Genomic DNA, 27,255 nt, shown 5'->3' on the forward strand with positions numbered 1-27,255 from the left:
ACAGTGGGTCTTATCGTCAAATTTAAGATGTTTTTTGTAGCTTGGTATCAAAGCTGTTGAGCACCATTTGTACATTCATACCAATAGTGAAAATGAAGCAATGTTTCCCATAACTGTAAGACACAATTCGCAGGTATATAAAGCATCATTCAAATGAAATCTTCCACAGGTCACAGAACTTTAACCAAATCATACACATAACTTATAATAAAACATATTAGGAATACACTCAGACAAAAGGAGAACGTACTGATTTATTGATGATGAATGAGAAACAAATGACTTTCAGCTGACAATGTGCAATATGTTGTATTTTTTTACAAAAGAAAGTAGTTACATAAGTAACAAACAGGTGAAGGTCTTTGTGTGAATTTTAATCCGGCAGTAAATTCAACATCCAGTGTTGAATAATTCACTAATAAAAGCATTCATGCTACCTTATTCTGACCACCATTATGAGCTAAGACGAGTAACAAAGATGAGGCAAAAAGCCTTTATAACTGTACAGAAAACAGCTGATTTATGTGTCTCTGCATGCAAACACTTAATGTTCCCAACTGACCAAACAGTAGTCTGTTGTCTTCTACCTTTGGCAAAAGTTTCCCATCTGTGTCACTGCAGCTCTTCCAGAGAGGCGGCACTCCACTAACGTCACTGTTACGTAAGGCAGGTTGATTTGAAGAGCACTGCCCTGCACAACAATGACAGTGTCTGGAAATGTTGTACAAATGACAAGGAATTTCCCAAGAAAAGATCTGGCTCAAAGGGAGCACTGGCATTAATAAAGTCTGAAACAATATGCTTGTGATCCAAGTGGAAACTTCACAACACTGAGTGTCTGTAACATCGAAAAGAAAGAGCTTGTTCTGTTGCATAGAAAACGTCTACAAAAGGGCGCAACATAACAAAGCATAAACATACACATCTTACATTTCAGCCTGAGAGATGAGTTTTTAAACAAAGCTAGGGACAAATCTAATTCAATTTACACCACATTCACTCACGAAATGATTACTTAAGACATACTTAAATAAATACAATTTCTCCTGTAATATCTCTAACCTGAAATAAATTTGTCCCCAAACTTCGCTACAACTTTATGGTCCAACTGTAAAGAACTGAGATGACTTGTTGAGATTAACAACAATAATCCAAGAAAAACTGACACATGCAGGAAACACTTAAAAGTATGCTTTCAAATCTGAAATTATCAAGGAATCTATGTGGGTGTGATACTTCAAATTTCACAATGTAACCACGATTCTTCATGTAATTACAAACCTGTAAGTAACATAAAACTCCAGAAATAAGTGGTAGTAAAAGGTAACACAATTACCATCAGGGTATTAACAGCTTAACATTGGAAAACAAAAGTAAAAGACACACTAGCATATAGAACAAAAGGCAACAGATAATCCTCCATTTCGAACGCTGAGAGTAGTGTAGGGTTGTGTTTCAAGGTAAGGAGGGGTGGGGGTGGGGGGGTTGTGGTGGTCCCTTGGCTCAGCGTAAGAGCTTCTGTCTGGCCACATCCCAAGAATCAGGGTAGCCTGACAGTGATGTGCGTGCTAGGCCTCAAAGCGCTTCGGACAGACCATGGGAGCAATGAGGGTCCACATGTAGAGGATGAGACAGACCCAACAGGAGGCCATTTTGATCCAGAACACAGACCAGCTCCCATCCAACAGCTTCTCAATCTTATGGTTATCATAACTGCAAAAGGGAGCACACAGTGAGGGAACTACACAAAGACAGAAAGAGGGGCTGATTTTAAAGGTAATCAACCAAGTAACAACAGTCAAAACCTGCAGCCTCAACAGTCTCAAACTGCAATAACTTTACTGCCTCTTGGGGGCAGCAAAGACAAGATGTAATGAACACCGACATAGATGGATAGATACTTTATTGATCCCGAGGAAAATTCAAGACATGTCACCTTTTCAAGTTGATACAGCTAACTTGTACAGAAAGCTGATATGCCGATATGATACAGCTGATATGAAGCAGCATAAGTCACTGCAAGTCAAATATGTGCTTTGTTCACCACCAACTCCAGTGGGAAACATTTGATTCATTAACAGCCAAATCCTCGACTCTCTACACCTGCTAGCTGCTAACATTTGTTAGTCTGCTTTGTTGATGTTTGGCCGGCAGCACCGGGGCAACAGTTGCCTGCTGTGCCCAAAAACAAAGCTAAAGAGCAGTGAATTAACCTAATTGGTGGGTTGCAAAAACAAAGAATGGACTGAAATACGTTGTAGATCACCACAGAGATGTTGCAAAGTTGGGTGATAAGTTCCTGTGGCTTCATCACTAGTAGTTACGAGCCTTTTACATAGTCATTTGATCCATTGTGTATCTAGTGTATATACAAAAAATGTTTCTTTTTAGTTTTAGCGTTAAATGCTTTGGACTGACATGCCCCTTTATGAGTTTCTTCTAAGTTGGCCTGTTGAAACTTGCTTTTTTTCATAGCATGTTTGGTAAATACAGCATCAGAACTATAGCAGGGACAGTCCTATGGCTTATACTGTACAAATGATCACATCAGTCCAATCATCCACATTAACTGGATGCACGCATGTAAGAACGTCGTACCACAACCACAAAGTGCATCACACTGAGTTAACACTTCTAAGAATTTCCCTTTGGGGATAAATAAAGGAATTCTGATTCTTACTGGAACCAGTTGGTGACGGTCATCATGACGTAGAGGGATCCCAGGAAGAAGACAAAATGGAAGTAGGCGTAGCTATAGATGGTTCCGTCTCTCTCATCATACACCACGTTCTGGCCTGAACCCGTCTTCTCCTCGTCATAGTCATCTGAAAAGCACACATTAAATGATGTAAAATGTGGATGGATGTGGGCGAGTTATTCTTTTTAATTAGAGAAAATGTTTAAAATGTTGATTGCAGTTAAGGTGATATGAGTCAGGAGAAAAGATATAAGAGTCCAGTGTTGTTCTGGACTGTTTAGTTCAAATTATATGCAACTCTCAAGTAGTATATAAATAGAATGTACTACTGGTGCTAAACACAATTTGTGATGGGTGTATTTTGCAGCACACGATAACAGTGATTTATTTCCAGCAGGGGGCAGTGTCAGCCTTCCCACAACACCACTCACCCACTGGTGCTGCTTCACTGTGTCATACTAACCTCCTAGTAACAGTGACATCATCTATGTTTGCTGACCAATACTTTCTCACCATCCTCAATCTGTCTGAGGAATAGTAATGAGCATAGCTCCTCTGTGTGCAAACACTACGACCGGGGACTTATGCCTACACGCCAACAGGCTGGAGAGGCAGGGGGAGGAGAGAGGCAAGGAAAAAAAGGACATGAGAGTGTGGGCCAACTTGACTTGACTTGACTTGACTTGACTTTTCTTACCTGTGTCCTCTCCAAAACAGAAACAGCAGCGAGCTCTCTGCATGATAAAGAAAAACATGAAAGTTACCACCTAACTGGAATAGACACACACGTTATGTGTCTTGGGCCTAATCATTGTGTTTTGATAAAGCCATCTGGTCAGAGGGTGTATTCAAGCCCTGTTAAACTATTTGACCATTTCATTTACACACACACATATTTGTGCATTTACCTCAGTCTCTGGCTCACTGTTTCTACACACTCTGAGCGCCGCAGAACTTCGCCTGGTGGTGGACGTCAAGCTAGACGGAGGGGTGGGGTGGGGGAGGGGAAATAGAGAATGAAATATTAAGACAGATGGTGGGAAAGAAAGGTTGTAATCCTGTCGCTCTGTATTTTTCCAGTAATTAGCAGTTTCATATTGCTACAGACTCTTCTCCAGGAAATGACCGCAAGAGACATGATGCACCCACTTGATGGGAAACACATGTGAACAAGCGCAAAAAGCCATGATTCTTATATCTCACATCCTTGGTTTAGCCACAGCCAATCACGCACAGCCTCTCTGGAGTCACAGCCAATCAAAACAAAAATTGTCTCTGTCGCTACAGTCTCTAACACTGCTGCTGTTAATGGCTTTGGATTGTAGGTTTGGATAATCTCTTAACTCTGTAAATTTAATGATATAATACAAAAAAGAGGTATAATATTATGTGTGTATTATATGTAATATAATATTACAGGAAAACTTGGTTTGTAAGTGCGCAGACACTGAAATCAGGAAAGGGTGAAGCAAGAGATGTGTATGTGTCTCACCAAGAGTAAAGGACACAGCCAAACAAGATAACTGTTCCCCCTGCGGTGACAATCTTCTTGTCGCCCTCCGTCCCAGAGTTGAAGGGAAACACACACACGGTTGTGTTCACACCATCCCTCTCCACCACTAAACAGAAACAATGTGCAGACAGAGACGCATGAGGCGATGAAGGGACGAAGTATTGAAAGGAGCGGGGAGTTTGTGAAAGATGCAACGAGCGTTTGTGTATTTTGGCACAGAGAAGAAGGGGAAGGGAAAACAGGGAGACAGTACGACATACAGTGATGTATAAAAGCAGGCTAAATAACAAATAACAGTACCTAGCATACTTGTGTGTGTACTATTAAGTAGACACGTGCTGATATTAAATATTTATGATAAGATTATCTTTAGAATGGCATCTCAGCATAGAGTATTATCTTGACGACTACTGCGGAACAAGGAGCACAGTAGAAATCAACATGTGCCTCAGTATCTGCAGAGTAATATGTTTTAAAAATCACAACTTTCTCTTATGTTTTTATAGTGGAGCTCTTAATACCTTATCCTCAAAAGGCCTTGTTATATTGTGTTTAAGTTTGTGTTTCGTACTGTTGAGTGTAATAAAACAACGTTTCACAGAGGAGATGTGCAGAATGCCTCATCTTTCACTCCAAGCAACAACATCAACTGAGACAGGAGGAAATATGCATGTAACTCTACTTTAACCACAAAGGAAACCAAGCCCTGTAAAACAATAGATCACTTTGCGCACATTATCACAATGTATTGATAGAGTATAAATCAGTTCATGCGTGAATAAAGGAAGTAGAATAATGATATTTCTGGCTTCTAAGCAAGAGGTGTTCCTCTTTTCTTAAAGTGTCTGTTTTAGTGTCTCAGTTATTGTTGGTTTATTTCAGGCAGTTGGCTTACAACCAGTATTTATTATTACAACTCACTGCGTCATGGTATGCGCATAAGACTTTTTGTAATCCCTTCAAAAAAATGAAAATCTTAAAACACCATAACAACACAGGCCACTTTAAGATAGATATAGATATAGATAGATATATAGATAGATATATCTATCTATCTATATATCATAACAACACAGGCCACTTTAAACAACTAAAGATGTGCTCCTTTTTCTATTTAAAAGCAAACCCCTTGAAATATCAAATGTGCACTTTTGTTGCACATTTTATGGTCAGTATTTCTGTCTCGGTAAACAAATATTTGTTCTGCTTTTACTACTAAGGAAACTGTGTGCTGTTGCAATACTGTAATAAGCCAAACCCATGATTCAACACAAATGACACCCGTTGATCCAAGCTGATATCCCGCAGCAACTGTGACCACCAGGTCGAGGTGGATGTCGGCTCATACTCACTTTCTTTTGGCTTGCTGGTGAAGGCTGAGAAGGTCAGGTACATGACGTACACACTGATGACTCCAGGCTGCAGAAGGCCTGATGTGGGCTGCACTGCAGGGACACAAAGGTGAATATTATCTTAACTAGCGATACTGAAATAGATTCCTGAGTTGGTGCAAATGTGTTTATAAAATACTGCAAGTATCATAACCAACACTCCCGCTTATTGCTACTTTCTATCGACATACTATAACTGATGTGTCACAAATGTGTCGCTATTTGCGAATTTCTCTTTGCTATAATTCAAGCAGCTTTCTATAAACACCACCTAAATGCAACTGCTTGTATTTTCATTTGCATTACACAGTCAAACGAGATAATGTGTTTGTTGTTGTTGAGTACAGGGCCTCACGTTTCTGTATGCATGGGGAGATGGCCAACAGGGAGACCATGAGGCACAGGCTGCCATTGATGCCCAGGAAGATCTTGTTAAGTAAACAAGCCTCAGGGTCGGTGTAGTATATGGCCATAAAGACTACGGCTCCCACCGCAACAGTGAACAGCATCAGAGTCACGAAGGCCAAAGCTGCGTACCAGAGACGATTGTACTTTACTCCTGAACTCCTGCAGATAGAAAGATAAGTGGCAGGGAGAGAAAACGGACAGCAAAAAGGGAAAACATAACATTAAAAAGGGTAAAGCAAAGTAAATGTGGAAAAAAAAGATCCAAGTGAACTAGGGGGGAAAGGCAAAGAAAACTGACACGGGAAGGACTGGCCTAAAAAATAAATTCAGAGAAAGAGAAAATTTTACTCTGTGAGTTATTCCTGCGTGAGACGAGATGATAGCTTGATGGCTGCTTAAGTGCTTTCACTTCATTTTTATTTGGTCTGGAAATTTAAGAATTCACTAAAAAACGAAATAATTGGATCCAAGTGCGCATACCAATACGTACTGAAATGTTAAAAATTTACTGCTTCGGTTACCAAACCATTAAAGGTTTTTCAAAGAATCTGCTGCGGTAGGCCTGTTTCTGTGCGGGACAGGAAGGGAAAACTGAGTGCACACTCTTAAGCCATATGCATCCTGTGAATCTGCCAAGGCCCGGCCTGCTGCCAAAAGCCTCCCCTCCACCAGCAAAAACACAAAGCTACATGACTCCCTCTTTCAAGACTTTTTTCATCCAAATAACATCCCCACAGAAGAATATGTCCCACCCTCTGAGTTTCTCAAGAACAAATAAAAAGCACTGCACTGTTCCTATTTGCCGAGTGTCCGTGCTTACGTAAGGGAAGCCGGACACCAAGTTACAAAGCCAAAAGAGAGACAGAAGCAGAGAAGACATGTTGCTCTCACCAGTTTGTGTTCCATCTGTGTGCAAACTCCACCAACAGCATGAGCTGGATCAGCAGGAAAATGAACCCGCAAACGGCTCCTACGTAGCGCCACACTGTGGTATTGAACGGAGGGACAGAAAAGGAAAACGTTCATCCATTAAGTAGCTTCGTCCCTGTAGAAAGTGCCAGCATTTAGCAGCTGTTTGAACACACCATTTCAACTGATTTCACCAATTATAAAATAGATAAATATATAATAATATAAAAGAAGACAACACTTTATTGATGGTACAAATACACAAAACGGTAACCTACAGTGTACAGGTTACTACTTGTTGCCTGTGGGAAAAGTAACCCAAACTCCCTTTTAAAAACAACAAAGTTTACACTGTTTCTTCCAACTGATCTTTGTGAAATGCTGTCTATGTGAAATTCTTAAACATATGCACCAAATATTAAGTTTTATGTTTTTGTGTAACAAAAAAAGCACTGTATCTGCTTGTCCCAGTGATGTATGTGTTTGTTATCTATAGACCAGGAGAAGTGAGATCAGACCAACAGGCAACTCAGGATGATGTGTTACTGTGAACTGCCAGATTTGATAAACCTTTTCTTATTTCTTGCCTTGTCTACAGTACTTATATTTCGGAAAAATATCTAGCAAAATATATCACAAATGCCAGCTGAAAAAAAATAAATAAATAAAATCAAGCGCTGCAGATCTGCTGTTGAGTATCCTCTCTTTACCTTCCAGAAAGGTTTCCTGTTCTGGGACAAAGAAGCCTCCAGCGCAGCAAGCCACCAGCGCAAGAAACTTCAGCAGCCAGAACCTGACATTCAAAGCAAAGATAACGTTAAAGGTCTTACAAAAACTGTAAAACCAATGAATAAAACAAAGACTTCTCAGACAGAACAGCCTCAGCGTGACTTAGTCACAATTTTGACTGTGTAATGCAGGAAATACAGACTATGTGGAAAGACAAAGCCACTTGATATTATAGATGAATGTAAAGTGTTTATTTACTGACAGGGCAAACGGAGAACATGAAGAAGAACAAGGCTGGCTTACCCGTTATGTACGGCCGCCCTCCAGCCTGTGCTGTTGTTGACTCGTATGGTGAAGAGGCAGAAGATAAGGAAGAAGCAGGACATACCAAAGCACATTTTGTAAACAGCAGAGTAGCCAACCAGAGTTTTGCAGTTCTCCCCCGCATTCATCTTCTGACAAAGCTCACTGTAGAAGGGGATCTGAATGAGAAAATCACAAACCCAAAATGCCTGAGTTAGATCATTATGGTGCTGAAAACAACAACAACGACAAAAAACAACAACACCTCTGCTCGTGTTTGTCTAGTAAGCGGCCTCAGAGAAAAGGATCCAATAGAATCTATTCTGAGCGTCACGCCTCTAAAGAAGAAGAAAGAGAGAACAGGCAGCAACAACAAGCCCTCTTTCTCTCCATGAAGCCCTCTTTCATCCCTCGTTCTCTACAGGCTGTTAGAGGGGCCTTACAACCAACTGTCAGTGTACTCACACAAAAGACACAGATGAATAAATTAACCGCCTTTTGTCAGCAAGTCAGAGGGACTGGGAAGAGGAAAAAAGCAAAGAGAGCACGAGCGAGAGAGAAAGACTGGCAGATCTGTCTTAAAGCAAATTCAAAAAAATTTCTTTCAACATACAGTGAACTGCATTAACAAGAAAAGGAGAGCAAGTCTTTTAAGTAGATAAGGACTTTACTGCAGACCTTCAGCAGGAAAGTGGAAGTGATTTAATGGCTCAGTGCCAACAGAGGAGACGGTCTTTGAAATGACAAATACAGGAAGGAGGCTCAAATATCTGTTCCCTTCTCTGATGCCCTCAATACTACAGATGTGAAGCAAAGTCAAATGTAAGCGCTTTTCAAACAGAACTCCTTTTCTGAGAGAGATCTTCACTTTCAGATAATAAATGTTTTGTCTTGGCAGATTATCTTCATCCTGTGTCCTGAAGTTGTACACATGGGTGGGATGCCAGTGGATTGAGTTGTCATCACCTCAGTGTGAAGCTCAGTTCAGAGCCAGATCACAACATAGAGGAAAAAGCCCATTTTGGAGCTTTTGTCTCATGTTGAGGACCATATTAGCATGTCCATGGTGCAGTGATTAAGAGGAAAAGGGGCCGGCTGTTTCAGACAGCTGTAAATCTCTTGAAAAAAGACCAGCACTCTCATACACACAATGGCTGCTCTCTTAGCTGGGACTTCCCACAGAGCTCAGTGTGTGACTGACAGTGTTGGAGTATATGTGTATATATGTGGGTGTAATTCGGCAGGCTTTGCTTGGGGCTATCAGAGGCCATTTTGTGTATGGACGGGCCTTTTACAGGGTTCTCCTCCCACGGCGGGGGGGTCGTTTTAATACTGTACAGTGGACACTGGCAGAGAAAAAGAGAAGACAAAACAGGACAGGAAGATTTTGGGGAAAATATCACTGCCTTCAAACAGTGCTCTGAGTTGAGGAAGCCTGAAGTCACAACCATAGTAACAGAGTCAGATAATCTTTACTACCTGTTCACTCTGTCTTCTTATCTAGTGTACACTACTACACACTGCACATTGACACGGGAGCATCAGTTTTCAAGATATTCGACTATCAGTATCGACACAGACAAAAAGGATGAGAAAACAATGTATTATCATCTCTCACACCTTGTGCTGGACTGTGGCTACAGTGTGTCTCACTCATATGGCCAGAATAACTACACCGCAGAAAACCACAGTACCCACAGAAGACTTCCAGTCGAGTTGGAATGTCTCAGAAACAACCACAGTCTGAAAATAATACTGCATGTAAAGATCAAAAGCGAGAGCAAGCAGGCCTCCTGTGCATCTTCTTCCTTCATCAAGGCGGGCAGTTAAAAACAAAAAGCTACCAGCCTGAACTCCTGCCTCCAAGGGATCGCCAGGCAAAGCAGAATAATGTCTGCTCTGCCAGTAGCAATGTTATGAATGATTTCATTTTGTCTGTTAGCACTGACATGGCAATACTAGTATCTTGTCTGAAATTCTCTTCTGTTCAGAGGAACGGAGACATAAAGTTGGCTAATCTGACAAGTGAACACCCAGTTTTCAAAACATATCTGTGAAGAGTGTATTTAAGTGTGTATAACATATAACAAATACTCTCTCTTTCCTTGTATCTTTTTCTATCACCAAACCTGTTACACTCTTTTGTCTCAATGTTAGCGATTTAACACGTCTCAGTACTTGGGTTATTGCCAGCTTGGTTAGTTTACTACGACTTCTAACAATCAGAAAGCAGCAGATATTTAAGTAGATGTAAGAGCTGAGGTGCAAGGCAATCCCACTCCTCAAAGCCAAAGAGAGCACAAATTCTCTTGGGCTACTATACAGAAACACATAAACATTCATCAAGAATCAGTGTGTCCTGCCCACCTATGCTGCAGTTTGTGCCAGGAATGTAAAAACTTAAAAAAAAAAACAAGCAGAATTTGGTGAAATGGTGGAGGGCATGATCTGAATGCCTGCAACTCCTCAAGGAGGAGTAGAAATGAGCACACTTTGTAAGGGCACATCGGACTTCAGCTGAGCCACGGCTCAGCTCTGACACCTGGATTAACTCATCTGAACAGAAATTTAAAAAAATGTTTCCCTCCTCCTGTATTATTGACAAGCCTGATTTCAGCTGTGAAAATCTGATATGTTTAAAATGTTCTTGATAAGAGGATAATATTAATAACAAAAAGCAACTAACTGACAGCTAGCTGACTTATATTTCCCTTCTGTCGACAGCTCTGGCCGAGACTTTGACCAAATGGTGACACCTACACATGTGCACATATAGGAAATCATGACCTCTAATCTGAGTTAAACCGAATCAATTTCACCTTTAACTTATGACCAAGGTATCTTCACTGTATTATGGAGGCACTTACCTATTAAAGGCTTTCAGGACTGAGAGTTTCAAAACCACTCCACTCACTCTCCATTTAAACTGAAGGCGTTTTGGAGCACAGATGAGAGCTTTCTCTGTTCTGTTTATTCCTCCCTAACTTCTTAAAATTAACACTTTCAATGTCTTCAAGTATTTATCCAAATATACATGTAATTCACACAGTTTAGAAAGGTGTTTATATATATATATGTGTGTGTGTGTGTGTGTGTGAGCACACGGAGTAGTGAGAGGGTTATATTACTTACGTGGTCTCTCAGTTCCTGCTCCACAGTGGGGGACATCATGATGACACAGATGATGGTGACCAGCAGGAAGTAGAGGGCGTACATGACTCGGGTCCCCGTGGACTGTTTGATCTTGGGGCAGCAGTTACAGCAGCACGAACAGGCTGCCGAGCCGCAGCAGCAGGCCAGCTGCACAAAGAGAACAACGGAGGAAAGAGGAAGAGATGGGGAAAACATTACCGTCACTTTCACCATTTTCCACACCATTATAAACCATCTGATGCAGTCATAATGTATTTAAGAGGCAGATGGAAGCAGAAGGGCCAGGGATAAGTGTGAATTGTTAGCTACAGATACTCCACTTTGATCTTCCTGGTTGGAGATGAAACAAAGCTAACAAAAACCCCGCAAGACCAACAAATTACTACAAGACCAAAAGGTGTTTCTGTCAGAACAAAAGGTTTACATCAATAACATTATATAGTATATTAGAAAAAAAATTATTAAAAAAAAATAAAAATAAGATTCTGGGAGCAAAAAATACTAAATTATTGAAGGTTACACAGAAGAACATAATGCTTAATAGTCCTTCAGGAGACAAGTCAAGTCACCTTAGGGGCTGTATAATCAGTGTGGCAATGATAATCTTAAAATCATCCCCCCTCTGTCCTCAGACAATTCAATTTAGAACCACAAACTCCACAAAACTGCACCAAAAATATTTATGAGGAAAAGGCAGGACGTATCTGCTCTTTTTGGATGGACATAATATGGACAGAAACAGAGATGTAAAACACTGCAGTTTAGAAGTCAACACTAAAGAAATGACATACTTTTTGCCGTAGTGTCTTAAGGTGTGTCCTCTTAGTAAAAGAAAAAAAAACACTTCTTCTTTTAATACAAGGTTAGTGGCTCACATATCGCCCTATAATTGCACGACACATTATGGTAAAAGGGGTGAAGCACTTAGAGAACATCAAAGGCTTTATTTAAAGATTGTTCAAAATTTGCAGACGTGGAAAAATGTCATGTGTGACAGGGTCTGTTGCCTTCTGGAACATTTAAAACTTTCCAGAGATTCAACTTTCCCAAGCCTGCAGCAGTTACTAACTTGCTGCGGGTCTGACCCCGAGGACAAAATTATGACAACTTACTAGACAGGTTAAAACTTGCAACAGAAGACACCCGACTATCACTTTGTTCGCTGATGGTTTCTATGACGACAGACAAATCCCTCCCCTTCCTTCACTGTGTCAACCCTTGATCAATGTAGACAGTGAAGTCTTGTCTGAAGACACACACACACACACACACACACACTCAGAAGTCACAGAAGCCTACTCTGTTTCCTCTGACAAGCCCTCATACAGGAGGACAGTATCATAAGGACAAGCCCTGTGTTCTATTTAGGAATGGCTCCACAATTATACAGTATGTCTTTCTGTAGTCACCCCACCCTGCTTATGTAAGCCTCCCAACCCTCAGCCTCCAGAACACACACTGCTGTGGTGAGAGGTGAACTTCCTCTGATGTGGTCTACACTCGAGGTGTGGTACACTGTTGGATGGCGGACCATTGAGTCCGTTTGAGCTACAAGGAAAGCCTGTGTCTAAATACTATTATTATGACTTTAGGTGAGAGGCAGGAAGTTATGGGTGAATGTGTGATTACTTATCAACAACTGCAGCTGGTGGGCGTCAGGTCCTTGGGCAGAAGTGTGACTTAAGGCCACAGCTAACTCTTCCTGTAACAAAAGGGAGCACCAACTAGTGTTTACCACATACGGTCTGATTTGTCAGGGAGGCAGACGGGTTGTCCACTTGTGAGGAGGTCAGCGGTTTGATTCCCGATCCCTGCAGACCGCCTGTTGAAGTGTCCTTAGGCAACACATAAAACCTCGAATTGCCCTCGAAGGCATAGTCGTTGATGTGAGAGAGTGTGTAAACGGTCACCGAGCATGTAGCACCTTGCACCTTGGTAGCATCTGCTGTCAGTGTATGACGTATGTGTGAATGCTGGCTTGTGTTGCAAAGCAACTTTGAATGGTCAGTCTGACAAATGAAGCACTATATATATATATATGCTAGATGCAGTCTTTTAAAATGTGTATATTATATCAATGTATACCAATATATGCCTGCATAACTGTGGAACTGTGTAGTTCCTGTATGCACCTTGTAGCTCATATTTTTTACATTTGACATTTTTAGCTTAATTAAACAAGCGACAGTAAAGACAGCAAAGGATACATAAATACAGCTGCACTAAAACTGGAAGTGTTGTAATTACATTGTCAGAGTTAAGGCCACCAGGGTACAGCTCAAATGTGTCCGGACGACGTGGGATTCCAGCAATGATCCTCTAGTGATGAACACATTCGTTCTCCCTGGATCTGTTAATGCATCCTTGCAAAATTAATTCAATTTGGCATTTAGTCATATGAGGAATCTCAGCCCTTGTCTGTGAGCGTGGCCTAAGCAGGGGTTTGTAATCCGGCCAGGGCGTACTGATCTAGTAAAGCCAGTGTGCAACATTGCCTGATGTGTTGCGTTCCGCTCCAGATGCTAGTAATGTGTGGTATGCTGCAGACTCGTGGATCCATGCAGGCACATGGTCCGGAGGATCAAGCTGCTTCTCTGCCCACATGGCCCGGCCTCCCTGCTGTCCGGAGGTTTCCCTGGTACTCTCATCTCGATGGCCCACTTAATTGTTTTTTGAGGTGAGGAAGGGTTTCTAAAATGGTAAGCTGTGTGTTGTCGGCTTGACACTTCTCTAAAAACACTCTCATATGAAACCAACCTCGAAAAATGTTTCCTCCCAGTCCTCTCTCAGAGCTGAGAAAAACATTACCCTTTGTTTGATTCAAGATTCATGCATGTGTGAATGCACACACCCACGGAAGGTGGGTTTAGATTTTTTAGTTAAGCTGTGGGGAGCAAATTAAAATAATCTCATTCTTTGTATGAGCTGCCATCTTCCCAATTAGGATTCAAGAGGGTTGTGTTAATATCCATTCATGGTTTGTGGAAGTGGGCATCAAGCTTATACACGGGCCCACAATTTACCATATCTGAGGTACAACAGAAGAGTCCACATGAAGAGATTCTGTCTTCAAGGCAGCATGTGCATATTTTTGCTTTTATATGCATACACAGACCTCTAACCTTGAATCTAAACCGAGTTACATACATGTGATCCCTGCTCGCCATTTAACAAAACACAGCTTAACAGGATAAGCTGTTTCCTTTGTCTCTGCTGCACCCACATGTCTTTCTCAATGGGCAATTAATTAACCACAACAGACTGAAAGTAAGTAGGAAAAAAAAACAGGATTATTTAGGTCTTGAGGCTATTTAGATTTCATTAGTTAGGGGGTGTTTCACCAGCGGATTTCACGCAATGAGGGGGCCAACAGCAAACTTCAGCAGAGCCGATGGCAGGAGTGGGGGGTCCAGGAGAGGGGAAGAATGTCTCGGGGAATTCCGCTATGCACAGATACAAAAAGAGTATCCATAGTAACCAACGTTGAACCTACCCACTTCATGGGCCGGCCACCCCCCTCCTCCACTGCCCGCCTGCCCCACCAGCATGTCGACAGGTGGTCAGCATGTCTCGTGTACACCCCTACTTCAATATCACCAGCAACCCCCCCTGCTAGCTCGTCACATTGCTCTAGCCAGCCGTTCCACAGATCATCATCTCATGCAACAGAAAATATGGACCTTTAGCACCTTGCTGGGCATACCCTGTCCCAGCTTCATCAAACATAAAGTACGCCAAGATTCCCACAACCTTCGGCTAAAGCTGTGACTGAGTCTCTCGAGAGACAAGGGGCTGTCTTATTCTCACTCAGCCTGAAGCTCTGTTTCACTCCTTTCATCTCATTTCCTCCATTCTCTCCTGCTACTTGGGAAGCTTATTGTCTCTCTCTCTTTCTTGTTGTCTTCACCCTTTCTTTGTCACGGTCAGCTGCCCTTTACCCTAAATCAATCACACCCTAATGCTTGGCTACGTTCCGGCTATTCTAGGGGTCAGAAGAAAGACGATATTGCTCAAAGCACACAGGAACCACCTTTATGTAGAGAGGATGGACAGGACCCAGCAGTGAGAAATCCCTCAGGAAATGAACCCACATGCCATTCAGAATAATGGCATGTGGGTTCTGTACAACCTTGGACTGATCAACGGGGACTTACAGCTGGATGCTTAATCAACAAATGCGATAGTTGTACAAAGCAGACAACCCTAAGACCACATCTGTGATTAGACTGGGAGCTGTTTAACAGAGCACTGATGATAATTATCATGTTTTCCCCCCTCCTCCATTCTCTACTGCCTTATTATCCTCAACCCTCCAATGATGAAAGGAACTGCAGTATTAAATAAGAAACAGGAAGTGGCAAGCACAGCCTGAATCAAACACTCAAGGGTAAACTCCGGAGCACATCATCACGCAAACAAAACTGCTGACGCAATACAAACAGACCAATCGCAAAAATAGGTCACTCACTATGTTGCAGTAAGCACAGCAAAGGAGATTCAACGGGGAGTAGGTGAATAGAGAGCCAGTTAAGGGCTTTCTCCTCCTAACCAGTCAAGTTTCTACAGGTTGAGAAGTGAGGAAATGTGATGAAATTTGGATTAAATAAAAAACCCAAAACAACTGAGGTATGGCATTCAGAAAGCCTGAAGCTGTTTCACCCCACATGCATATGGAAGAGATGAAGAGAGATGGCAGTTTACACAAGTCACAAACAAATCAGTTTCACCACCTCCTTCTGTTGCCCCAGCTGATCAAAAGAGAAATAACTGCAGATAATCAGTTCTTAAATGTAAGGATTTCCTTTTTTTTTTTTAGTCTTGGGCTGTTTGAAGTTGGGGCTCTGGGGAGCATTTTTCATAATTTTAGGCATTTTACAGACAAAACAATTAATAAATTATGAAAATGACTGTAAGTTTAATCAATCTGATCATATATTTCGATGCATTAGTCTACATACAAAAACATAAGCATTTTAAAACAACAATTTCCAAAACAAGTACAAATTTCTGAGTGAAATGTGGCACCAGGCTACAGAACTGGTCTGCTCCAGCTGTGGCTGACACAGATTTCCCCTCTCCAGATTAGAACAGAGGGAAATCATCCGATACGAGATGATGACTTTCATGTTTGCTTTTTATGTGGAAAGACATGGCAGCTCAGACGGACGTGACTCACGACTGAGATGTGCACTGTCTAAACAACCTGACTGAAAATATAAGCCATGACAATTTTGATGGTTGAATCAGTGGGAGTATAAACCCGAGGTTGATTTGCACATCAGCGTGGTTGTTCATTCATTCATCACATTTGATATTCATATTTTTCCCTTTATTCCCACTTATTCCTTCTTTACTTTGGTACTTTCTGTTTTCCAAATGTAGCTGCTTTTCAACTGCAGGAACTCCCTCTTAGTTACAGCTTAATGATAGAGGCAACTGGATAGGGCTGACCACAATGAATCATGACAGACCGACAACAACTCAGATGAAAATACAGACACACCCTCTTATCTCAAATTACAACAATGCTGAGAGTTCAACGGAGCAAGACGAAACTGGCAGAGTATAAAAAAACAAAAAAACTTTAAAACAATACGATACAGACAGAATCTTTCTCAAGCACAACTTCGGTTAAGCTGAAGACCTACTCCATTTCCCCTTACATTGTGACTGACAGCTCCACTATTGTCCATATAGCTAGGCAGCTGCATACACACAGCAAAAATGTATCATTGCTCTGTTTTCTATACACAAAGGGAGGTCTTTGCTTCTCTCTTGGCAAATACAGCCCTTAGCTACAACCAACAGAGAAACTTAAGTCCGAGACAAAGAAGAACTGAGGTATAGTGAAAAGCTGAAAAACAGGGCAGAAATGAAACAATCCCATGCACACAAAGGAGTCCGTCAGAAAAATAACCAGAGGAAACAGACCAAACAAGAAAAAGGAAGACAGTCAAAGCACCAACGAAGATCAGATAAACAGGTTACTCCCGCGTCATGCTGTGTTTACCAAGAGACATGTTTCACTTCCCAAAGTGTTACTGTTTGCCTGTGTCAGGCTTCAGCTGCACAGATTCGCATACAGGAACACGCGATTACCAGCCGCAGCCTTACCGTAAGTCAACTGATACTAATGGCACCGTGTAAAGAGTCAGCTGGCATTTCACACGGTTGCATCAGCACCTTCAACCCTTCCACATATAAACAAAATGGAGAGGTTGAGGGAGGTATTATTGCTGCCGTAGGAACTGTTCAGAGAGAGACAGAAAGAGGTGGAAGAATGCCAGTGATGTCCCCGTGGGAAAACAAACTCCTGCCGCTGCTGGCCACAGCAAAATTCCTAAGCGGACACTGAAAACAGCTGATGTCTCACATGGACGCAGGTGACCAGTTGTTGTAATTGTGCGACTGGATCAGGAATTTGTGGAAGAACCTGCTACAGGTGGCCATATCCACTTAGTTTTACAAGTCAAGTGATTTTACAGTTCATCAACACCTGTTCTGGGGATCACCTGCCCGTCCGTAACATGACCTCAGCAACAAGCCTTCAAACCACCACTGACATGTCAATTCCCAATTCTCTATCTTGATGAAGGCAAGAATGCCACAGATGTTTGAGAAATAAAGCACGGTGAACTAGAGGAGAGCTGTGCAATGTGAAAAACTCCCCGTTGGATACACAGAGTCCAGGGCGTAAGTGCAGTGCTTGATGTCTTACTCAAGGACACTTTATCAGGGAGAAAGCTTAGTGAACAGCAGTGTCTAGTATCCTCCAGGCCCTTCTGACTCATGTAACCTGCCAAGCTTCCCTGGCCATAGCTGTGCCACTTCCAGACACCTGCATGGTTTCAGTTCTGTCCCACAATCACAGCCAAAGCTTGCGGTGATTTGGACAAAACTCAACATTGAGCTAAGGCCTACCGCCATCCTATCATGACATGGCATACATCTCTGCTCCCACTGAGGAACAATGAGCGAGCTGCTTCCACTCTGTGCCTTCTCCTCTGCAAATCCAATCCAAACAGCGCCCACCCTCCCTTAATTTCCACCTCTGAGCCAAAGAGGAAATTAGCAGACCACACATCAATTTGGACCACTCCAAACTTCAAGAGGGCCATATATATGCACATGCAAAAAAAAGAAAAAAAGAAAAAAAGAAAGTTAATTAGAAGTATACACACAAACAGAGATAGCAACAAAACTAAATGGGCTGTCTGTGACAGGGATTAAAACACCACCAACACAGCAACACAAAACTGATCTTATTGTTTGGCCTTCATTTTCTCTTAATCCTTCCCCGTTTCCATCATTCCCTGTCTTTCAAAAGAACAGGAAATACAAGGGAGCTCTCCCTGGATGAGGGAGATGTCTGTGTAATTACATTCATGAACAGAACCCGGCTCAGCGGTGGTGACCCTGTGGTCAGAAACAATCTGCTAGTTGAAAAAGAAGACTCTCAGCATTGGAGAAAACCCTCTCGAACTTTACATAATCCACTAGCTGCCCGTCTGTCTCAAAGTAATTCTGTAGCTTCATATTGCCCCCACATAATTCAGAAACACAAACAATTTAACCACCAACAATTTCATTTGGACTACTGATTCAATTGTTGGTTATTTTAAACTTTGAAATATGTCAATCACAATTTTCAATTCTTGAATTACATTCAATTTGCTATCACAGAAAACAAAGGAAACCAGCAAATATTTGCAAGCCACAAGCTTTTGCTCGAACAACCTCTTTGTTTTAGAAGATTTATCTGCTGTCACTGTTGTTGTCAGCTAATTATCAGTGAAAACCAGATTAACTGACCAAGTGTTTCACCAGTTAAAGTAACCATGATACGTCTATGAGTTTATAACGCGGCTTGTTATAAATAATTATGCAAATTCACAACTGATCTAAAACATCTGAGACAAAAAAAAGCAGCTCAAACTACTAGCTGTTACAAGTATTTCTGCAACTGTAAAATACAACTTATTGTCCTTAACCAATTCATTCACACGAAAATGAAACCATGACGTTTCTACAAAAAGGATATGCAGTTTGTGTAAAAGTACAAGCTGTCTGGCTATGTTTAAAAAACACACACACACACACACATACAAAAAAAAACAAAACCCAACGTAAAAACGTTTTTAAACTGGAGAGGTTGGCGTCAAAATGAGTTCAACGGTGCCTTAACATCACCGAGGAGGAAAGAAACCACGACAAAATCACATTTACCACCAAATTCTGATGACAAAAGCGCGACAAGCCACAGCGTTTCCGTAACGCACGTAACATAAACACATTCAAATCGTTACTTTTGATGGCAGGTACCGAGTGCTCAGTCAGTCCACGTCGAACGTGTTAGCTGGTTGCCTCGTTTGTCTGTCTTTGTCTTTCCCAACGGCTATAACGCTGCTACAGTGAAGTTATTCGGCCACTTCAGTGAGGGAGTGATAATACCTTCATATTGTTGATGAATTACGGTGGCTGACAAAACACCACGACACACACACACGTACACAAAAAAAGCCACCGACCCGATTTAGTCGTCGGTGAGCGGCTCACTGATGTCGACAGAAAGAGTAAACAAGACTGAAACAACAGTCGACCTAGCATAACGCTTTATTGTATCGGTTCATTGTATCGTCTTCAACCGTTGGACAATAAGACACAAAAAAACAGCAGTTAAGTCAGAGTATTGTTCCTCACCTGCGAGATACAACACGGAGTACACATTGTGGGGTCGGGGAAGTGACAATAAATAAAAAAAACCGTTTCAGATTAAGACGAGTTCGTCGCTTCCTCAGCCGCTTTCTTCTTCCAGTCCCCACCACGACCAGCAGCAGCAGCAGCAGCACAAGCACCAGCCAGAGCACAGGGAGAGCGACGCGGCTGCTGTCCCTCCTCCTCCTCCTCCTCCACCCCGCCTGACCGCTGCCTGCCGTCGCCGCCGCTGTCTCTCCTTCCTCCCGTCCCTCCTCCCACTGCACATCACCAACAAAAAGCCAAAGCGCCTCAAACGCAGTAACCTCCACTCATACAGCCTGAAACAACACAAATTAAGATCATTATTTGCTCTAAATATTGCTACTGCCATAAGATGTTTTTTTTTCCTATGGATGCTGTCTAAGAGAGATAAGCTGATGCTGTGAACCTTTAGGCATGATGAGAGCATCGAGGAAGCTTAAGGGAGTGCAGGCGGTTATTTTACAGTTATTAGGGCACTTGAATGTTACATTATGACTTTACATGTGATTTAAATATTTCATGGCATTCCACTCCTCCACAGCAGAAAGAAAGAAGTACTGCTTGGATGTCCAGTGATCTGGATCAAAATGAAATAATCATTTGACACTTATTGATAATAGGTGTAAAAGTTCTTATAATCTTAATGAAACCTGACTAACATCCGCTAAATTTATATGAGACAATGTCTGTCATTACATGTGGAGCAGTTTTATTTCATGGCCTTGCTAAAACTAATTCCAACAGCTGTAATGACTACCATTGATTAATTCTAATTGTTAATGTAATAGCCAATAGTTTAGCCAAAATTTTAAGTAGCCAAATTTTTGTCCCCAAGTAGTCAAAAGCAGCAACAGACTAGTGAGACCAACTTGCCCCAGAATAGTACATACAAGTGCTCAGCCTACAGAGATTTGGGAGACACTAAAAAATACTGTTGCATTTGTGAAATATTTGTCAGGTGTAAGGACAACATCTTACACCACATTGCAAGCAAAGAAGTTTTGTCTTCACTGAGAAAAGAAGAATGTTTGACCAGAAAATGTAGTCCCTAAAAAACACGAGACAACCTTCATCTTCCCTCCCACACAACAATAACTGCGCACACTGGGATCTTTTGATTAAATTCTGCGTTACATAAGGCTCCACGCCGTATTATTCACTCAAGGTCTTCATCATCCTGATCAAGTTCCATCCACATGCATATCGTACTGATTCAGACATATGAGCAAGTACTCACGTTCCCTCCTCCACCACCACCACCACAAACCCTGTGCTCATATTCTGTAACAGCATGTGGGCCGCGTGTTTGTTCAAGCAGTGGCCAATTCAACAGCCTGTAAAAGAGCCTGAGCTGATAAGGCTGCTACTGTATCTCTCCATTGCTGTGCTGCTATTTGCCAAATGTGTCATCTGACCCAGTCATGCAACACTGACACACACTGTACTCACCCACCACTGCCACAGAAAAGTCAGTGTCCCCTTTTCAGTGCTGTATTGTGAACATTTATAAATAGGTGTGAAACACAATGAACATCCACTTTCGGAACTTTTGGTGGACGATGACCTCAAACCCATGAACGTCTCTGCTCAGACCCAAAATGTGGTCGCGCTTAATAAGTGGACGTTGAAACTTCCACAGATATGTTTGGTTTTCTTTGTAAATGTAAAAAATGTAAAATAAATCAGACACAACTTAAGGGATCTCATTGCTGATATGCTCATGCTCTCCCCACCTCCGTCGTCTTCTTCTTCTTCTAATCTGATCCTGTTTGACAGAAAACCAAAATGGGCAGCAGCAACACCCTCCAGAGCATCAGACCTCCACCATGTCAGACTGCGTTGGATCAGAGTAACGCTGAAGACAAGGGACAGGGGGGCAAAAATATGTCCAGTGGCACATTGTGACTTGACTCTGTCAAGCCTAGCGTCACCCTGTCTGCTGTGAAGACAGGGTTTATGCCACATGAACACACACAGTCAGACAAGTAAACAAAACCACAACTATATTTCTGTCCACAAATATTCAACAAGTGAAAAGGTAGACCGTGTGAACACTTATAACATGAATGCAGTCTCTATTCTGTGTGTGATTTCACTGTACATTAGTTTAATTTACAGCCTCAGATTTTGTCTCATTCATAAGCAGCAGAAAACTCCCACATCTGCATATGCACCATTTATTGGTTTTACCTACAAAACATAAAAAATACATATACATGAAATTTATCAGGTTTGCTAGTTTGGTTGTTCTCAACAGTCACATAAATAGACAGATTTCAACAGGCTCCCAGAGCTTAGGCATCATTGAAATGAAGAAAGATCAGAGCCAACACTACTGACCAGACAGTCTGTGTTGTACATCATTCAATGGGATTCTGAGAACAGCAGCATCTTGAATACTTCAAGTGTATTTCTCAAATGACCTAACAGCTACAATCCCTAAAATGTCCTGAAGTCAAGCACATCCGAGACACCCGCCCCTCTTCACTGGTTTTGACTTTTTTTTTCTCTCCATTCCAGTGGATAATCCTGAGCAACACGGGAAAGCTGAGCCATGCGGGGGTGAAGATGGTGATCATCCGATTTACCAGGTCCCATCTCGTCAGAAAATTAGCTTCTTCTTCATCATCACAGCTGAAAATAACATCAAGACTGTAGTTACGAAAGTTATAAAATACGCCTCGCAAAAATTCAGGCAAACACAGTATATATACTACATGTGCAAGTAAAACAGACCTATAATGAACAATCTGCTAACCACTGAAGTTTCCATCTACTGGAAGTATTCATAAATTCTCTCAGTAATACACTGCAGCTTAGAGGATAGCGTACAGTCAACCCATATATTTTCCAAACCACAGGAGGAGCTGGAAAACTTTGAACCGCCCAGTAACACCAAGGTCCTCCTTCAGTAAAACACACCCTACCACAATCTACTAAACTGTCTGCACGTGTGTGTGTGTGTGTGTGTGTGTGTGTGCATGTTTGTGTTCCACTTCACTATATTCTAAATTTCTAACTGCAGTTTAACCTGCAGCCAACTCCCTTTGAATTGGTACGTTCAGTCAAGGGGTGTTCTAGGTTTATGACAGCAGTGTGTTTAACCACGCAAACACATGAGGAACAGTTCACAAGGCTGGAATTCACAACCTGCTGGATGGAAGTTTGGTCTGAGGGGGAAGTTCTAAAAATTTAATTTCAAAATCAGCCTCAAAAATTTTTGCAGGAACTTTCCCTTTTTTGCAGCTAAAGCCACAAAAAACAAGTTTTTAATCATAATATTGACCAGCTTTATTTGACTATGGGCATATCAAAGTAGTATAGATGTATAAACTGTAAAGTAAATATACTTGACTGTTTATGGGATTATGGGTACATGTAACAACTACAAGCTAATATGTGTTGATTACTTGTGTCCAGGCCCTCGATTTTCCTCTTGAGTCCGCCTGTTTCCTTCTCCCTCAGAGCCTCGACTGAACAGTTGGGTCGGGGAAGTTGGGGACCCGGAGTGGGACCAGGTCGATTACTGAAGTACCTCATCTTCAGGGCCTGGAGGACAACAGACATGAAAGACGTATGAACATGTCATGCATCCATTAGAATGTGTGCATTTAAACATAAAATATGTGTGTCAACAGTTAATTGTAGTCTTAAATACTTGCACACAATTAACCTTAATAAACTACTCGGGTAATAAGATAGTGAGAATAGCTACTGTGCTTTAGTGGTGTGTTACCTGTGCAGCTGTGGTCCTTGTCAAGGGGTTAAAGGTGAAGAGGCCTTGTAGCAGCTCTAGTAAGTCGTCTCCCGCTGCACTAAATATATGTTCCAGAGGTGTGCCAGGAAATACTTTGAAGGCCACATAGTCTGGCAGACTACTCACCCCCTGTAGAGATATTTGACAAGTAACTGTTAAGAACAATCCTCACATGAGCTAAGTTTAAAAAAAAAAACACTAGGAAAAAAACAGATACCAACAGGCCACGTCTCTTCTGTGGGCGTCCCGAGAGCCTCAAAGATCTTAGTCAGCTGGTCAAGATCAGAGTCTCCAGCAAGGAAAGGTATCTACAGCAAAAGAGACATACAGTACAGAGACATTAGCAAGGAGATACAAAAGTAAGAGCATCCCTGATTACTGTATGAATCTCTTTGAAGTGAGGTTTTGTGTACCCGAAGGAGTAACTCTGCCAAGATACATCCCACTGCCCACATGTCGACACCCACACCGTACATCCTGGCACCAAACAGGAGCTCAGGAGAGCGGTACCACCTGGGAAAAAGCATCAATCAACAGAGAGACAGAGAATTAAGCTTTACGACTCTTAGACAGACATACAGTGCACTCCTCTTCTAGCGTTTAACTCAAACGAAACCTCCAACACTTTCTTTAATAGCCAAGAGAAGATGAGGTTTGCTGCTTTCCATTCATTTAATTTCACTATGTACTGTCATACACATCTTAACAGGTGGTAAATGCATCTCCTCATGCCAGAGTTTTAGCTGTTCATTAATATTAATACAAATAAGCATGTGAGTAGTTATTTATCTAAATGGATTCAGATACACTGCTGAGAGATTCCCAACGAGTGTAAGAAAAACACAGTGGAATATATGGAAAAGTTAAAATCTGCCTTTTTAACCAAATAAGGTGGACAAAAAGAACCGACCGTGTAACAACTTGGTGTGTGTAGACTCTGTTGGGGCTACCGAACGCTTTGGCCAAACCGAAATCAGCCAACTTCAACACTCCGTTGCCGTCTAACAGCAGATTATTGGGCTTCAGATCCTGGAAATACAAGAAGCAAAAAGTACATTACTGACTGCATGTGTGTGTTGGTGTGCACATATGTGTGTGTGTGTGTGTGTGTGTGTGAGGAGTTTAAGTGCCCTTACCCTGTGTAGAACCCAGTGTTGATGCATATACTCTAATCCCTGCAGAGTCATAAGGATGTAGGCTTTGATATTAGCTGGAGTCAGGACTAGGCTGGTGTCTTTGATGATCACCTAAAAAAAACAAAAACAAAACAAGAAAAAAAAAAAAACACAAAAAAGAAAACAAAGAAGATTAAGTAAAGCTGGATATCTGACAATCAACAATCTTCATCCATTACCTCATGTTTTTACATATATGTAGGCTACACTTTCAAAGTGAACTTACACTTTTCAGAACAGATAAGATAATTAAAGACAACTGGGATATATCTCTGTGAAGATGTGGACACAGCTGGAGCCAAGCTAGATGTTACAGTTCAGATCCAACCTCTCACCCAGTACCTCCACTGTTCCACCAGCTCCAGAAATACTGACTTAAGTTTCCTTTTATGTAATGTTAAGGACAAAAAAAAACACCCAACATCTGTAGCTGATAAACTCATACAGCCAAATGTAAGCGTGTGGCCTAAGATATACTTTCAACAGCAATATGAGCCTCATGTTTCATCCTGATGTCTGTCCTGTCTGACTGCTGCCTACGAGCCGCTAATGGCATCAACTTATTGTGAGAGCCAAGAGCAAAGTGATATTGATTTTTTTTTTTATGCATGCTTATCTTGTTTTGCTCGGTTCTATTAGTGTCTGTCATATCGGTGGTTGGCGCCCGTCTGGAGCCTTGCATGTTATGAGCAAATCAGAGGAGGAGGTGGGGAAAAGTGTAAAAGCTTTAGTGACCTTGCAGAACCACCTCATGGTTAGTTGAGGGCACTCACACAGCTATCTTTATCACCCAGGTCATATTTTCCATGCTACTCTGTATGTCATCTAACCTTCCACCAATGCACCTCTCAATCAGCTCCTTCAGTTCTTCGATCATTCTTCGTCCTGCTCAGCCATTATGTCATTATACACAGTGTTATGAACATAACGGCAAACAAATTACCATCAGTTTTCACACAACTTAAGTAGATGTCTGTCCAAGAGCAAGATGAAACCCAGTCTTTAAAAATTTCATCCAGTGGCTCACTAATGAAATGCAACCAAATGTTCTTTTGCATTGCCTTTCAAACATATAAACATATTAAACTCCCATCAAAGGAAATCACTAAGGGAATGTGGACGAGGCAAAGACAAAAACCCTTGCACCTCAGCGAAATGAAATTTAGAGCAAATTTCTGCAAAGACAGACAGACATTATTTTTTTCAAAGGCAATACACTGTCTCACCTCCAGATCTGTTTCCATGAAATCAAACACCAGGCTGATGTTAGATTTGTGTCCAAAGGCATCCAGCAGCTACAAATACACAGCACAAGAAATGTTAACGCTCATTTCAGCTAAGCTAAGCTAATTCGTTTCCCCTTACAAGTATAACCACTAACATATAAGTGTGAAGATACAAACATATTCTGACATGATGAGTGTTCATCTACCCCAATTATATTTGGATGATGCAGTTCTTGCAGCAGTTTGATCTCTCGGAGAGCAGTCCTGTTAATACCTATTGAAAGGAAATTATCGTTATGGTGGCTGACGAGAGTCTACACTGTGGTAAAAACATGAAATGTGCGCTAGTACGTAGTCATAGATTACCATCTTTAGCCTCAGTTCTGTGGCCAACCTTAATCTGACAGACAGAATAAGAAAAAGAAATCAGCTCGTTGTTAAAGATCAGCATAGCATACAGATGCTAACAAAAGACCACAATCGGGTAAATTTCTTGTACCTTTTTAATGGCAACTATGGTGTCAGTCGTTTTGTCTCTGGCTTTGTACACTGTGGCAAACTAGAGAGGAGAAGCAGAGAGCAGTAAGTCCAGAAACACAGGTGGGAAGCATATTTTTTCCACTTTCACTGCTGCTGTGAGCACAACAGCATGAACCAGCGACGCTTTGTTGACATTAACGACCAGCTAACGCTTGTTAGCTTGCTATCAAACTTTCCGCTAAAACAGGCAGAAACTGTAGGAGAGGAACGTAGACAGATATAAATCTAAAGACCGAAATCATTTCTATTCGTCTAAACCCACCTGACCCTCTCCGAGGAAATCCAGTTTCTCGTATCGTTTAGATCTGGATTTAACTTCAAGCGCCATGACGGCTAACTGTCATTAGGACACACTTCCTGCTTTGTTAAAGGTCCGCAGGTACTTTTTCCGGGTTAAATGAGGTTTTACATTGACCAACGGCGCCACCTACCGGTTGAGTTTGTCCATCACCGAGAACATGATCAACTTAACATGGTCAACTCTAGCTAATATAAGCAGCTGATTAATTATATTTCATTTTTAGGTTTACAATGAATTGCTTTACACAAATATCTATCTATCTATTTTGAATGTCCTGCAGCACCACAAAATGTCAGTGTTTCCCTAGAGCACATTATCACAGAAACACAACAACAACTATTACTACTGCCACAACTCCTACTACTGCTAATGATGACGAAGTATTTGGTATATTACAATTAGTATGACTTTTT

The 27,255-nt window shown here is 41.6% G+C and overlaps 2 protein-coding genes across 3 annotated transcripts; both read right to left on the bottom strand.

Annotated features, from left to right (window-relative positions):
• Positions 1-236: 236 nt before the first annotated feature.
• On the bottom strand, positions 237-19,961 carry serinc5 (serine incorporator 5). Of its 2 annotated transcripts, none has more exons than XM_046387237.1 (12): positions 19,805-19,961; positions 11,084-11,251; positions 7,952-8,130; positions 7,630-7,712; positions 6,902-6,995; positions 5,958-6,169; positions 5,564-5,656; positions 4,191-4,317; positions 3,607-3,676; positions 3,396-3,432; positions 2,681-2,825; positions 237-1,713 (listed from the first exon to the last, which is right to left on the bottom strand). In XM_046387237.1, the coding sequence occupies exons 1-12, from the start codon at positions 19,829-19,831 to the stop codon at positions 1,569-1,571; spliced, it is 1,380 nt and encodes a 459-aa protein (XP_046243193.1). In that variant the 5' UTR covers positions 19,832-19,961; the 3' UTR covers positions 237-1,568. The 2 variants fall into 2 exon arrangements, with proteins under 2 accessions (XP_046243193.1, XP_046243194.1); XM_046387238.1 differs by lacking the exon at positions 19,805-19,961 and adding an exon at positions 19,411-19,611.
• A 2,043-nt stretch (positions 19,962-22,004) lies between these two features.
• cdk7 (cyclin-dependent kinase 7) lies at positions 22,005-26,926 on the bottom strand. The gene is made up of 12 exons (XM_046387243.1): positions 26,804-26,926; positions 26,501-26,560; positions 26,368-26,401; positions 26,208-26,275; positions 26,002-26,070; positions 24,737-24,847; positions 24,511-24,629; positions 24,014-24,113; positions 23,822-23,908; positions 23,580-23,729; positions 23,254-23,392; positions 22,005-22,477 (listed from the first exon to the last, which is right to left on the bottom strand). Exons 1-12 carry the CDS (start codon positions 26,867-26,869, stop codon positions 22,446-22,448), a joined length of 1,035 nt encoding a protein of 344 aa, XP_046243199.1. The 5' UTR covers positions 26,870-26,926; the 3' UTR covers positions 22,005-22,445.
• Positions 26,927-27,255: the final 329 nt, after the last annotated feature.

The sequence above is a fragment of the Scatophagus argus genome, chromosome 4, assembly GCF_020382885.2.
Source record: "Scatophagus argus isolate fScaArg1 chromosome 4, fScaArg1.pri, whole genome shotgun sequence".
Lineage (NCBI taxonomy): Eukaryota > Metazoa > Chordata > Actinopteri > Scatophagidae > Scatophagus > Scatophagus argus.

Coding starts and splice junctions, on each gene's coding strand:
- cdk7 (XM_046387243.1), bottom strand. CDS start 26,869: ATGGCGCTTGAAGTTAAATCCAGATCTAAACGATACGAGAAACTGGAT. Junction 26,402..26,500: donor CCATAGTTGCCATTAAAAAG/GTACAAGAAATT, acceptor TCTGTCTGTCAG/ATTAAGGTTGGCCACAGAAC. Junction 23,909..24,013: donor TGGCAGAGTTACTCCTTCGG/GTACACAAAACC, acceptor CTTTTGCTGTAG/ATACCTTTCCTTGCTGGAGA.
- serinc5 (XM_046387237.1), bottom strand. CDS start 19,831: ATGTGTACTCCGTGTTGTATCTCGCAG. Junction 11,252..19,804: donor CTCCGTGTTGTATCTCGCAG/GTGAGGAACAAT, acceptor CTCTTTGTGCAG/CTGGCCTGCTGCTGCGGCTC. Junction 5,657..5,957: donor CTCCCCATGCATACAGAAAC/GTGAGGCCCTGT, acceptor GTGTCCCTGCAG/TGCAGCCCACATCAGGCCTT.